Source organism: Dasypus novemcinctus, chromosome 18 (assembly GCF_030445035.2).
Source record: "Dasypus novemcinctus isolate mDasNov1 chromosome 18, mDasNov1.1.hap2, whole genome shotgun sequence".
Taxonomy (NCBI): Eukaryota; Metazoa; Chordata; class Mammalia; order Cingulata; family Dasypodidae; genus Dasypus; species Dasypus novemcinctus.
In genome coordinates this window covers 53,876,848-53,892,351 of record NC_080690.1, presented here as the reverse complement: position 1 = coordinate 53,892,351, position 15,504 = coordinate 53,876,848, and the positions used below count along the sequence as shown (strand labels likewise).

The 15,504-nt window shown below is 42.5% G+C and overlaps 1 protein-coding gene across 1 annotated transcript; it reads right to left on the bottom strand.

Moving 5' to 3' along the window:
• Window positions 1–6,692: 6,692 nt before the first annotated feature.
• Window positions 6,693–7,967, bottom strand: LOC101421983 (histo-blood group ABO system transferase-like). Its single transcript, XM_004462273.2, has one exon. The coding sequence runs from the start codon at window positions 7,860–7,862 to the stop codon at window positions 6,780–6,782; it is 1,083 nt and encodes a 360-aa protein (XP_004462330.1). The 5' UTR covers window positions 7,863–7,967; the 3' UTR covers window positions 6,693–6,779.
• Window positions 7,968–15,504: the final 7,537 nt, after the last annotated feature.

Genomic DNA, 15,504 nt, shown 5'->3' with positions numbered 1-15,504 from the left:
GCAGAAAATAGACACAGAGAACAGTCAGCCAGGGCGAGGGAAGGGAAGAGAAATAAATAAATAAATAAATCTTAAAAAAACCAAACCAAACAAAACAGAAAATAAGTGTTGGAGAGGATGCAGAGAAATTGGAACACTTAGATTGTTGGTGGGAATCTAACATGGTGCAGCCACTGTGGAAGTCAATTTGACAGTTACTCAGAAAGTAAAACATAGAATTACCATATGACATAGCAAACCCACTATTTGGTATATACCCCAAAGAATTGAAAGCAGGAACTCTAACATATTTGTACTCCAATGTCCATAATAGTATTATTCACAATAGCCAAGAGGTAGAAGCAGCTCAAGAGTTCCAACAGATGAATGGATAAACAAAATGTGATATATACACACAATGGAATATTATTCAACAATAAACAAAAATGAAGTTCTGATACATGCTACAACATGGATGAAGCTTGAAGACATCATGTTGAATGAAATAAGACAGACACAAAAACACAAATAGGGTATGATTTCACTTACATGAAACACCTAGAATAAGCAAATTTTATAGAGACGGTAGACTACAGGTTTCCAGGTTGGAGGGTAAGGGGTAGGGAGGCTTATTGATTAATGGGTACAGAGTTTCTCATTGAGGTGATGAAAATTTGGGGTAATGGATGTTGGTGATGGTAGCACAATATTGTGAATGTAATTAACACCACTGAATTATACACTTGAAAGGGGTTAAAATGGGAAATTTTGAGTTGTATCTAGGCTACTGCAATAAAAAGTTACAAATGACAATAGCAATTTTCATCCTCATAACAAGAAGAGAGTATGGGTCTGTCTGTATTCTTGTTTTTGAAATACTGTACACAGAATATATTTTTACTCTTTTTTTCCAATTTGACAGGTGCAAATTGTAGCTCTATGTTTCTTTAATTACTACAATTAATATTAGAGTTGCTGAATCCTCATGCTTCTGACTACCTTCTGACCCACATAACCTTTCACTTCTTTCCAATGTAAATCTCAGACACTATATTTTTTTTGGCTGCTTTCAAGCATTTGTTCTTTTGGGATTAATTTTAGACGAGTCTTCATTGGAACAAAGATTAATTTCAGTTAATTTGGAAATAGTTGGCATATCTACAATATTGATACACCCCATACAAAAACATGATTGTTAGTCCTTCATCTGTTCAGATTTTATTTTGTTCTTCTCAATAAAATGTTACACTTTTCAGTATGACCTGCACATTTAATGCTCACTCTAGCAGAGTGCCCAGCACTTGGTAGATGTAAAATCAAGATTTAGAATGAGCAAACAAGTGAAGTAAAATGCCTGCTTTTATCTAGCAGGTCAGAAGAGGTCCAGGCCTCAAGCCCTAGGCCTCATAGGTTCAAGTTCAGCTCTCTCTTTGTGACCTTCCTGGGCCAACTTGGCCCAGAAAAATAGATGCTGCAGGTTTTCCCATTTATTTTAGGCCAGAATCACTGAGTAGAGCCTGGCACTAAGAAATTCCTTGCATTTTAGTCTCACAACCAGCCTGCTGGTAGGTAAAATTACATATGGAGCTTTTGAAAGTAGGCTCAGAGCAATCATCTAACATTGCATCTGCCAGACCCTGCCAGCACCACATCAGGACCTGCATTATGATACCAGCATTTCCTAAAGGTGAACTTCTGCCATCCCCTCTCTTTATTCCTTCTTCTGGTACAAGAGTGTGTGGGCGTCCTGGCACCAAGGGCAGAACACAGGAATAGCCTGAATCTCCATGCTCAGATACATGCAGAGTTCAGCCTCCTGGGGAAAAAGGCAGGGATGGCAAATACCAGAGAGACTGTGAAGGCCTATGAGGAGCCTGCCCATCTCACATGAAGAACCAATCTTCAGCCACTGCAGTGGCCTCCAGGGCTAGAGGCATGAAACTCACAAAGACCAGAGCCAGAGAAAGGCTGTTGTGGGCAATGACAATATATTTAACCTCCCAGGCTGCTGAAGCCTGGGGTTACCTATATGTTATTTAAAATAATCCTCAAACAACTCCCGTTTTACACATGAGCCAACAGCCCCAGCAAGGTAAAATGGCTCGCCCGTGAGTGTGCACCTAGTTGGTGGCAGGGCTAGCTCCTTCCCAGTCCCCACGCTCTTGTTGACCACACATGCCCCTTCACCTCTCCGTGTCTTGTGGACTCCTGCCTGGCCCCTGCTCTCCCCACAGCACACAAACCCAGACACACAGAGCTAAGCTGCAGTTTTGTTGGAATCTGCCTGCTAAAGACTGAGTCAGGTGGGGTCAGGTGTCTGGATTCCAGCTTCAGGTGGGAAGGAGAACAGAGCAGGAAGGTGGAGCTCAGGTCAGGAGCAAGGATGTCAGTGGCAAAATTCATCTCCCCAAATGGTTCAGCTAGGAAAGGACATCCTTAAGACTCAGGTTCAACATGCTCATTCAGCTGAGGATGCATTCCTTGCTGAGGCTGATGGTGCCCCGGGAGGGAGCAAGGTGAGGAGGGTTGGAGGTGGATCACACGCAGGTCCTGGGCCCAGGGCAGGGCTTCCCCACCCCCCAGCATCACCCCAGCCTCAACCACAAGGAGGAACCCTTCTTCCCTGTCCCTCAGCTCCATTCCCCGTGAGAACCCCTGGCCCACAGTGTGGATAGGGGGCTGATGTCAGAAAAGCAAGACTGAGGATGACCCCCTAATCACCCATGCCTGGGGGCAGGAGGGAGTCAACCCCTGCCTGAGCAGGGAGAGCAGGAGATGAGAAGGTGCTGGAGGGGGTGGGGGAACGGGCCTGAGGGAGGGGCAGGGCAGGCTGAGTTTGGGTTTCTGTGAAGCCTCTTATTCCTGCTAAATGTCTGTCAGCTCTTTTAGGAACCCTATAATTGCTATGTTTTTCCATCCCCAACTGTTACTTCTACATCCTAGGTCCATCCCTCCCCCACCCATCCTGGCTCTTAAGGCAGTACTCACCCAAAAGATGGTGCTGAACATCATGGGAGAAGCAAGGACAGGTGCACACCCCATAGGCAGGTCAAAGTTTTCATCCAGAAAACTTACTTATGTATGAGTTTAAGTTCTGGAGAAAAAGCATGGAGCTCTGGGCCTGGTGGGGGACTCTTGAACATCTTGCCTGCCAGCAGTCTTTGGATCAGGCTCCAAGGCTCTTTTCATTGGTGCTCATTTCCGTCTTTCCTGCTCTGAAAATGTAGTCTTCAAAGCCAGGAGACTGGTTGAGATCAACTAGAGCATGAGTAGGGGCTGAGGACAGCAGAACTGTAGGACTACATTCCAGGACCCTTTAGGGTTTGGGTCGTGTTGATGAGGATGACAAAGCAAAGGAGATGGAGAAGGCATGGCCAGATAGATAGGAGACCCTAACGAGGGAGGGGCTCCCTTGGTGTGAAAAGTAAATCCAGGGGGAAGTCCACTGCTGCCTCTCAGGGACTGTGCATATTTTTCTCTCCCCTTATGCTCTACCCCTAGGTGAGTGCCTGAGCATATATTAGGTGTTCAGTGAACTGAAGATGGTATCATTGTGTCAGTAGGAAGACCCAAGGATCCAGCCTCTGGGCAGTGTCTGACATTGCCACTCTTTCTGCCCATCAACCTTAGCTGAGGTCTCCCTAACACTTAACCTGTTCTCAAGGCAAGGCCTGCTTGCTGATTCCACACCTTTCACCCTCCCCAGGCTGGCCTAGGCTCTCCTGGAAATAAACCACGCTGGCCTCTTTTAGGTTTCCTTTTGGGAGGAGAGGGGAGAGAAAAAAGAGAACTTCAGACATGCAAACCCTCAGCAGGCAATGCAGGTTTGGTTGGGGCCCCTGCCTGAGGAGGGTCACCTTAGGCAGCAACTCCATCATTCCTGTTGTTATCAGAGCCAATGTCTAGGTTCTGGCTTCGTCATGAGAAAGAATTCAAGGATGAGCCACAAATTAACCAGGCAAGCAGAGAATTTACTGGGGGGTAAAGCAAGAGAACACAAGTACACCCTCAGACACAAGGGTGGGCATTCTCAAAGAAGAGAAATGCGGAGTTCTGCCCTGGGGTTCTCAGTTTATAGGGGTACAGACTCCAGGTTCTGGGCTGATAAAGGCTTAGGGTGGTGAGGGTTTAGGGGGGTGGGGGTTGCTGTCTGGAGGTGAGTGGCTTCTGGCTGCTGCCCATGACCTCTGCAGAGTGTGTTTAGTGGAGAATAGCCTCTGGTCACTGTTCATGGGGCATGAGGTACCTGAAGGCTAGGTGGGCAGGTGGTGGTGGTGCCCCTCTTGCCCCTTCCCTCTCTGCTGGCTGCCTTCTGATAATGCAGTTTTAGGTGTGTGCTGTCAGCAGCGGGGTGTGTGCTGGAAGCTGCAGGGTGTGTGCTGGAAGCTGCCCCTTCCTCATTTGCCTCAGCAGGTCATTGCAGCAGCTTCTCTTACCAGATGGTATTTCTGTGGCTTATTATGTTTTCTGCCCCTTCCTCCTTAGGTCCCTATTCTATCCTGCTTCACTGTCCCAACTGTTCCTGGGAAAGGATGAACAGAGGCTGAGGCACCAACCTGTTCCCTCAAAATGACTGGATCCATGGGGAACAACAAAAACTGCTTTGCCCTCCCCTCCTCTCCTGCTCCTGAGATTTTTACATGACTCTGGCATCATAGAACAATGTCAAAAATGTCCAGAAAGTTACACCCACTTTCTTCAAGTGTCGAAACAGCCCCGTTGAGAAAGAGAGTGAAGGCAGAGCATCCCAGCCACAGTCATGAGTTTAAACACATCACTCAGCACACGAGGCAAGTGCACCACATTTCAAAACTGCCCGAGAAATGTCACGTTTTAAAAACCAACAGGAGAGATGGGAGCGGATGTAGCTCAGTGGCTGAACACTTACTTCGCATGTTCGACTTCCAGGGTTCAATCCCCGGTACCTGCTAAACAAATACATACGAGAAAGTGAAAAGGGACCCCTATCGACCCCCATAGTTTGTTTGCCAGCAAAATGGCAAGAACAGCAAGTCACAAGGTGTTTGGTCTCAAGGGAAAATGATTTATTTAAGGCTGCAAGGTAGGAGCCCAGTCTTTCTCAAATCTACCTGTCTGAAAGGAGCAAATGTAGGGTTTTACACTTGACTACAAGGAAAATGATCAAAGACAATTCATCATCAATGCAAAACACTTCAGGAAGGGGGCATAATTAACTTTTGAAAGTGAGACTTTTAAAAATTTACAAATGTGCATAAACTTTCCATTAATTTAACACCTTGCTTGGAGTATACAGATAATAGATGAGAGAGAGAGAACTGGCATCAAGGAGACCCAGCTATAGGTCAAGGGGGCAGTTTTGATCTTTGTCAGTAAGGATCCCAGGAAATCTAATTAAAAGACAAGAGGGAGCTAGCATACCATTAACTAGACTGTCTAGCTGTATAAGACCAAAGGTTGCAAAGGTTGGAAAGTTTAGGGAGAGACAAATGTTCATGAGGAGGTTGCTTTAATTCCGTTTAAGGAGAGACGTGTTCCCAGAGGGGCTGCTTCAAAACCAGAAATGACACAGACAGTACCCTTGTTCCTTTGCAGCTGAGTTGAGGGGTCTGAGATGACCACAAAGCCCCTGGAGAACCAGGGAACTGCAATGTTTAAGGGGCCAGCTCTGAAACACCCTTTAACCCTGAAGCCACAGCCGTGGATAGAGAGTGGGCTGGGAGGGAAGACCTGGATTGCAGGGTCGTTTCGCTGTCATGGCTGGTGTTTGGGCTTCTGCAGGCCCTGCAAAGATATTTTCATTTTGCATTTGGGACGAAAACATTTTTCCTGAATTGTTCTTCTGTAAAAGTGGTGCTCACCATTGACAGCGAAAAAGTACAAGGCAAGGTTTTACAATTGGGAAGGACACCTGAAATTAAGAAAATTGACAAATGACAGCAGAAAAATAAAGGTTGTTAATGCATGACTTCCATTTCTCTTTTGCATATGACAGGAGAAAAAAACATGTTCTAGAAAATGTAGGATTTCTGACTCCCTGAAGGATTTGCTAAAGGACACAGAAATCATTTTTAATTAAAATAGGTTTCACGAGTTAGGAATTTCCATATATATATATATATATATTATATATATATATATATATATATATATATATATACAGTTTTAGTTTTTTCAGTTGATAAAGAAGTGACAAGTCATGAATAAACTGCAAATAGAATGGAAACCATCAATGAAGAGGGAAGAAGTCATGCTTTGCTCTTAGTGGGCAGCTGGCAATACTCTCAGCTGGACAAGAAGCCAAGTGCCAGGAAAGAGGGTCTGTACACTAAAGAAATTCCAACTTATACAAGGTCTGAAAACAGGAAGCAATTTGGCTTGAAGACAAACATGTGGGTGCATCTGCTAAGCCAAGGGCCAAGGCAGACCCTTTTGGGCGTGTGTGTCACAGGAGGGAGGAGACTGGGTGTCCTGGAGCCTCTTGCCTTGTTCGAGAAAAGATTTCTTCACTGAACCTTTGTTTGTCAGGACAGACTTAGATCCCCTGCCTCATCGATTCTGTGGGGTGTTAGCAGCACAAAGTAAGAAACTAAAGGAAGTGTCACTCAAAGGAACTTGTGCCTGAGCCAATGAGTCAGCTCTCGTAATGTGAAAGTGAGAGATAGTGCTAAGACTTGGTAGTTCTTCTAAATAAGAAAGGAAATGGAAGTGGAATTATATCTTTTCTGCTGAAATTGGTTTTAATAGAATTATGTGCCAAGAGGAAGTCTAGGGTGGCCTGTCCATCACCCCTCTCTGACCCGTTCTGAAGGCTTCCCTTATCACTGCCGGATACTCTGACTATCCTTTGGGAGTGTAACAAATCTTATCTTCTTCAGGATTTTGGGCAAGTATTGCAGCTGTTCTGGCTGCAGGAAGTTCTTACTCCAAAAGTACTCCATGGAGAGGACCTTGGTGGGTTTGTGGTAAAGCAGGTACTTGTTCAAGTGACTCTCCTCATGCCACACGGCCTCGATGCCATTGGCTTGGTCAACCATCATCGCCTGATGACAGGCCTTGGTGAGCCTATAAACCTCCCTAACTGTCCCACCAAAAATGGCTGCTACATAATAAAAGTCCCCCTCATCCCTGGAAATATGGGCTTGTGACTGTGGCCGGCGTTCATAGTTGAAGGAACTCCGATGGAGCCCGAAGAAGAAAGGATGGATTGTACCAAACAAGGACGAGAGGATCTCCACACCCACGTGGTTGATGAATATCATGTCCACATCTAAGCACACAAGGTAATCTACCTCATGGAGAAAACGATGCTCAGAGAAATTGCTGATCATCTCCATGCGGTGCATGGTGTTGTCCTCCCAGCGGGAGTAACTTTGGATCTGGAGGACCACCATCTGTCTGCCTTTTGGGAGGGTGAGGTGTGGAATGGAGTCTGGCTGGTCAGTGAAGATGTAGTAGTTCACCCTATGTCCCACCATGAAGTTCCTCTCTGCTGTCTCCAGGAACTGTTTTAGGAAAATGATGTATTTTTTGACAGCAAACACAGTTAATCCAATGGTGACCTTTTGAACCAGGAACTCTTTGTTCAGGATATCAATGTCGAAGGTCCCTTCCCAAATGATGGGAGCCAGCCAAGGAGTCAGAACAAGGACATCTTCCCTACAGGCTCTTAGCAGGTTTGGCTGGACATACACTGTTCTTGATAATTTTACAGCTTGGTGATTGTCCAGTTCTCTAACAGCCAAGTTTGATGAAGATTGCACAGCTTCCAGTTTGGGGCTTTTCATGTTTAGGATATAAAAGCCAAAGAGGGCCAAAGCCAGAGTAATTAGGAGAAGAAAGGGCATACGAAGAAGCAAATCACATTTTGGTTTCTTGGTCAGTGTCTGCAGTAGCTTACCCATGGCTTCACTTCTGACAACTTCTGCCTCAAGTCTCCTCCGGGCTGTGAGGAAACTGGCTTCTCAGCTACTTTCCACCCTCAGTGGCCTCCACTGGGGCTGAGTAATGTTAGAGCCACAGGCCTGAGACACCCACACCTGGCCTACTCTTCCCATAGGGGCAGTGGTGCCAGCGACTGACCTTCCTGGGGTGCACCATAAAAGAAGACTCAAGGATCTGTGGTTTTGAGGGGCTGTCAAAGTAACCAGGTGGAAGGAGTAGAGCAACAGGCAACTAGAAGTTCAGCCAGTCTGTAGGAGAGAAATCTGGGGTCTGGGAACAGGCTCAAGAGGCTGGCTCCAGGGAGGCCACTGAGCAGGTCCAGGACAGAGATTGTGATGAAACTAGGGCAGACAGGAGCCAACAGAGTTTGAGGTGGAGGTCAGAGGGCATGTACACTGGACTTTCTGACTCTTACTGTGAAAACTTTACCTAAGTACTGAGTTTCCTGAAAAATCCAGAGTGTCAAGGAATATCCAGTTGTGACAGGCTGGCATGGACCTCTATTAAGGAGGCCTGGTTTGGGAGTCATGGGAGAGAGGACAGAAGATATATAAATGAAGGTTTATTTTCTTTATGCCCCTTAATAATCACTTAAAATCCGCTGAATATTTAAAATGTACTGGGTTCCTGTTTGGAAAAATGGAGGTGTTTCGTTGGTGAATGTTGTGATGATAGAAAAGCATTGGGAACATAATTAGCAGTACTATGATATATATTGGAATATACTTGAGGAGGGCAGTGTTAGGTTGTATATACATGGTAACAAAATAAAAAAAAAATCCATGGAACTGCACTACACAAATGATGAAGCCTAAGTTGCACCATGGACTATGGTTAATGGTACAGTTATAAAGACATGCTTTCATCAATTGTAGCAAATGTTCCATACCAATGCAAGGTGTTAATAATGGGGGAATCCTGTGTTTTGATTTTTATGTAAACCCAGAACTTTTTAAATGAATAAAAAATTAAGGAAAAAGAATCCATCACGCATTGATTTTGTGGGCACTGAGCCTTACACTCTGATTGGGATTAGTTTGCTAAGGTTTGATGTGGTTCCCTTGCTCAGGCCTCATGACAAGCCTGGGAGATCGAAGCTGTGTTATCCTCCTTGTTCTGCTGGGCACAGGCTTAGGGAGTGTACTGATTTGCCCATGATCACTGCTCACTGGTAAGTGCTGAAGCTGGCTGAGAAGCCAGACTCCAGGACGGGGCTCTTGGCCATGATGCATTTGACCCTCTGCCTCACCAGTTTGTTCTTCAGGGTTTCCTTGTTCTGGGCCCTTTCCTGATCAGGTTATTTGATTCTCTTCATTAGGAGTCTCATGGCAATTGTGCATTAGACAGGATCCTCAAGACATGGAAGAGAAGCTGAGGCAGTGAGTTCCATTTATTGAGTCAAGTGGTTATCATATGGACAACACATAGACCTACTTCCCCTGCAGTCTTAGGCAGTTTCAAGCATTTGCCTTCTGGAAAAGAACACCTCAGACCCAGGTCCCTCCTGCCACACTGGGGACCAGCAGCAGGTATAAAAGGGCCCCAAGTGGGAATGGAGCACCTGCCACCTGAACCATGAAATTGCCTGGGGCTTCTGTGCTGCTCTGGCCTGTTTTTCCCTGACCTTCCAGAGAATTGGGTGCCTGGAGACCCTTCCAGAGGTTCTGAAACCTTCTCAAGGCAGTTCTGAGAATGTTGGGTGGGGGAAGGGGTGAGTGGGTTCTGATGAGTGTCTCTTAAGAGACTGTCTCCTAGACTTCAGCTCCTACACTCTGATTTATTGGACTTACCCCACTCAGCTAACATGGAGTTGAAGAATGTCAACCACCACACCATGGAGCCTAGAGTGCTTACAACTGAAAGCAGGAGAATTGCATCCAGTATCCATGTAGAATCTAAGCCCCCTCTTGACATAGATGTGGAATGGACACAACCAAGCCAAGGTCCACAGGAAGGAGGAATACAGTAAGAATTAGAGTGGACTTAATGATATTCTATTCATGAACTATTGTGGTTAATAATCGAGAAAATGTGGCATTGGTGTGGAAAAAGTGGCCATGGTGGCTGCTGGGGGCGGGGAATGGGAGGAAGAGATGAGATGTGGAGGCATTTTCGGGACTTGGAGTTGTCCTGAGTGGTGCTGCAGGGACAATTGCCGGACATTGTATGTCCTCCCATGGCCCACTGGATGGGACGTGGGAGAGTGTGGGCTATGGTGTGGACCACAGGCCATGGGGTGCAGCGACGCCCAGAGATGTACTCACCAGATGCAATGGATGTGTCATGATGATGGGGGAGAGTGTTACTGTGGGGGGAGTGATGGGGTGAGGGCGGTGGGGGTGAATGGGGACCTCATATTTTTTTAATGTAATTTTTTTAAAAAAATGAATAAATTGAGTAGAATTTGAAAAAAAAAAAAAAAAAAAAAAAGAGACCGTCTCCTTGTCTTTGTCTTCCAGATTTGAAATTCAGTCAGGTGGTGAAAAACCCTCCTCAGCTTTTGCTCATTGGGGCATGTCTTAATCTATCCCTCATTTTAGAAAGACAGTTTGGCTGGATTTTGACTTCTTAGGTGGCAATATTTTGCTTTCAGCACTTAAAAGAAGTCATCTCAATTGCCTTCTTGACTCCAGGGTTTCTAGTGAGAAATCAGCATTTAGTATTATTAAGGTTCCTTTGTCATGTGTTTATAATTTCTTGTAGCTTTCAGAATCCTCTTTATGTTTTGCAGTCATAGTTTGATTGTAATATGTTGCAGTGTGTGTCTATTTAGGTTTATCTTGTTTGAAGTTCATTGAACATCTTGGATGTGTATATTCCCATTTTTTGTTAAATTTGAGAAGTTTTCACCCATTATTTGTTTGAATATTCTCTACCTGAATTAGTCAGCCAAAGGGGTGCTGATGTAAAATACCAGAAATCTGTTGGCTTTTACAAAGGTTATTTATTTGGGGTAGAAGCTTACAGTTACCAGGCCATAAAGTAAAAGTTACTTCCCTCACCAAAATCTGTTGACACAAGTTGGAGCTAGATGACTGCCAATGTCTGCAAGGGTTTGGGCTTCCTCTTAAGGCTCTGTGATCCCAGCCTCTTCCAGTATCAGCCATAGGCTAGGATAAGTCTCATCTCTTTCCCAGGGCTCATTTCTCTCCAGGCTCAATTGCTCTGCTCTCTCCACAAGGCCAGCTGTAGACTTATCAGGCTAATGTCTCATCTCTTTTCCTGGTGCCTCTCTACTTCCTCACATATCTGCTCCTTTGTGTGTTTACTTCCCAGGGCTCCAATATAAAAAAACTCCAACCAACTTCTCTGCCTCATTATTCATCTTACTAATGTGACTAAATCATTATTTAATCAAGTAAAAGTGGGACCTCTGAATCTAATGCACTCTAATATGCCCAGAGGAAAAGACCTATTTACAAACATAATCCAATATCTTTTTTCGGAATTTATAAACAATATCAAACTGCTGTACTACCCCTACCTTTCTCCTCCTTCTGGGATCCCCCCCCCCCCCAACACCTATATTGTTATGCTTGTGGCTGTACCACAGGTTCCTCAGGCTCTGTTCACTTGTCTTCATTCTTTCTTCCTTATGCTCCTCAGACCGAATGATTTCAATTGTCTTATCTTCAAGTTCACTGGTACTTTCTTCTGCTGGATCCTATCTGCTGTTCAAGCCCCCTTTGGAATTTTAAATTTTTGTTAATATGGTCTTCATTTCTGTTTGGTTCCTTTTTATAATTTCCATCTCTCTATTGATATTCTTTTGTGTTCATCTATCATTTCCTTGATTTCTTTTTTAGTTGTATGTCCATATTTTCTAACCTCTTTGTACATATTTAGGGCCAATTTTTAAAAGTCTATATTATGTCTCAAGCCTGGTGGTTTCTAATGTTTTAATCTTCTCCTTTGCCTGGGCCATTTCTTCCTGTTTCTTTGTATGTATTTTAAACTTCTGTTGAAACCTGGACATTTTGATATTTTACTGTATTATCACTGGAATTTAGACTCTGAGTCATTTGTTCCTTAAGCTTGTGCCCAGCTAGCATTTTGACAGGGCTTTCCTTGAAAGCCAGTAACTGACAACAACAAAAAAGAAGTAAACACCACCACCACCACCAAAATTGTTTAGCCCTCTTTACAGATTAACCAGTATGAATACTTTCCTTCAGGTCTTGTCTATACAATGTATTTAGTGAATAGCTCTGAGACAAAGCATAGGGACCTTCCTAATCCTTTCTGTGTAAGCACCTCTTCTTGGGCATGCACATGTGACCCTAGCAATTCCTGTATTTTCACAGATAGGAATGCCTCTTCTTCTCTGGGAAACCATTTCTTCACAGTCCTGGGCACTGCACTTTACATCCTACAGCCAGTCATCCCTACTTCAGACAGCCGCAACCTTTACTTCCCCACAGCTTTTTGAAAGAGAATTCTGTGAGCCATCTCCTACCTGCAGGGCAAACTCTTAGACAGCAAACCTGTTTGAAAGCTTGGTTCAGTTCCTCAAGCCACTACTAGCCAGATTGGGTTAGACTTAAATGCTCTTGGTATGTGGAATAGAGATATTCTGCTCCCTCAGGAACTAGGACCAGTGATCCATACTGGGACTGCAATCCAGCTCTACACCAAGGTATTGAGGAGATGAGGAGGGGCAGTCAAGTTACCATGTGATCCTACTGCCTTTAAGATGATTTTGTCTTGATTTGGCACTCACTCTGTTGTTGCAATCCTTTAGCTGTTTTCTGGAGCTTTAGAAAAATGTTTCTCCTGTTCTTGCTGGATGTTCAAAACTTCTGTGGGGAGATGAAACCAGAAGCTACTCACTCTGCCACTTTGATCAGGGTGGGGTGGGGCCCCTCACCATTATTTTTAAAATAGTTTTATCAGGATCTTATGTATGCCAAAATAATTTACTGTTTAGTTTCATCTGTTTTTCACTTTTAGACAAACAAAAGCCTATTCTGTATGTTTACCTGCACCCTTATTCCTTTGCTTGACATCATGCTTTTATTATGCAGCTATATGAAGGTGTGAACTTATAATTCATTCATTTTCAGTTCTGGGTAGTAATTTTGGTATTCAGTAGTTAATTATTGCATTTTGTCCAAGTTTTTGATAATATGAGCAGAACTGCTAGCTAGACACACTCAAGTTGTCTAAGCATCTACTTTCAGGGATTAAATTGCCAGGTCATATAATATGGGCATATTAAATTATTAGGTTTTTATTACCTAACTTTTAAATTTTTGTCAATTTTATGAATACAAACTAATAACTTATTGTGGTTTTAATTTATATGTCTTGGATTAATAATTAATGCATCTTTTATTGTTTATTGGCGATTTTAGTTTCCCTTTCTGAAAAATGCCTAGTAGTTTGTTTTCCCATATTTGTTTTTTTTTTTTACCATCGATGCACTAATATTATTTACATTAATCCTTTTCAGATATATAAGATGCAAATATATTCTTCTGTATGGTGTAAAACTTTTCTTTCTCTTTATGACACCCTTGATAAATAGTATCCTTAAATTTGGTTATATGTATATTTCTTTATGGTGTATTATTTTGGTTTTTATTTAAGAAATCCTCCTTTAACTTGAGTTGATAAAATATTTTTGATTCTTCTAAAAGTTTTAAAGTTTTATATTTTGTAGTTAAGTATTTACCCATCTGCAATTGAACTTTAAGTAGTACCTGAAATACGGATTAATGTTTATTATTCTGTATAAGATAACCAATTGTTCAAGTAGATTTTGGTTATTCTAGATTTTCTCACATGATCTGCATTTTCCTGTGTGTAATATATCAGATTTCCTTTTATGCATGCTATCATATCCCGTTCTTTTTTTAACTGCTTCTGGAACTCTAATAGATGCATGTTGGACTTTGTCTAGCCTATGTGTTTCTTAATCTTAAACTCTTAACTTTCATATTCTAGCCTTATAAAACAATTTATTTTATGTTTTATCTAATATTTCAAGTATGTTCAGACTTAGCTGCTCAGATTGAGTGTGTATGTATGTGTGTGTCTGTTTGTCTGTGTTTTCTGCTGTATCACAAACATGAGAGATGATTTCTTCATGTTTTATTTTTTGATTTATTTTTATTTTGGGATCATTATCCTTGGAACTTTATCTGTGAAAGTTATTTGAGGTTTGAGTTTAAAGTGGTTCCTCCCAGAAATAATTGGTTTTGCATTTGCCAGGCATCTGGTCATACCTCTTTCTAACATTTGTAATGTATGTGGAGGGCCACGGACCATAAGTCAAACTCTTAAAAGTAACAAATTGTTATAGACTAGCGATACCAACCAGACTCAGACTCTGAATAAAGTTCCAATTGAGAGCTTTATTAGCCGCGCGCGACTGCCTCTCCTGCGCAGAGGGGAGAGCAGCCCCGAGTCACGGGGGGAGTTTGCTTATATAGGCTTTTAGGTTCAGGGTGGGGGGCAATAGCTCAAGCAAGCACGTACAGAAGCAGATGTTTGCGGTTAATCAAGCGCTGGGAATTCTATCAGGGGAGATAAGTGGTTGGGGAGTTTTTGTTATTTATAAGGGTCTGAGTCAAGCTGGTCTAGGGGCTGACGACACTTTCTACAGGAGGCGGCCTTGAGATAAGGTTTTACAGTCGAGCAAGCTTGTTACAGAAGCGAGTTATAGGCGGTTAAAGGGCTGTGGAATTTTCCTCTCGGGTGGGGGTGGTCACAGGCTCCTACTTCTCCACAAAATTAAGCTAAACCACTGTTAAATGCAATGTCTTCTATCCTCCTACCCTGATGAATATACCTTTGTAATGACAAAATTACTAAATATTCGCAAACCTACAATTTATAAGACTGAAAATCATCAAAAAAATAAAAGATTAGTTCATTTCATTATTTATATGCATGTCTTCTGTTCTCTTGATGGGCTGGTGAATTTTGGATTACTTATAAAATACTTACTTTTTTAGTCTATATTTACTCTATAAAAGTTATGTTGCTTGCCTTTATTCAATAAACTTACTAAATAGAATGAGGAATTTTGCACATAACTTGCTCTACGAGCAGTAACAATCTAAAGCAAAAGATTATAAATGATGATCATATTACAGTGTGAATTTTTTGTATATTGTCATAAAAAATTTAAAGTAAGTAAATGTAAAATCTGAAAATTAAAATGATTTCTAAGTGTTAAAGCTGTTTTTCTCTGAAAATATCAAAATTTTATCTATTAAAATTTGAAGGCAAAAAATACAAACTATTATGAATATAAAATTTTAAACACAAATTATTTGAACTTGAAGAGCAAAGAAAATAGATACAGGGCTTTGAAGAGAAGTTGTAATTCCTCATGCAAAAGCTATTTCATTCATGTTCAGAGGGAGGATTTAATAAAATAATGTTTACTTTTACCTAAAAGTCACTGATCCTCAAATAATCTCAGTACTCAAAATCAGAGTCCTCGCTAACATGGGAAATGGCAAAATTCATGAACTTCTGGAAGTGGAATACAATTGCCTTTTGTTTCCAGGGCATACAACAGAGATATGGATAAGCATTTCCCTCGTATCCGAGTGTGGTTAAACAGGACCAAAGGCGTTTAGGGATACAAGT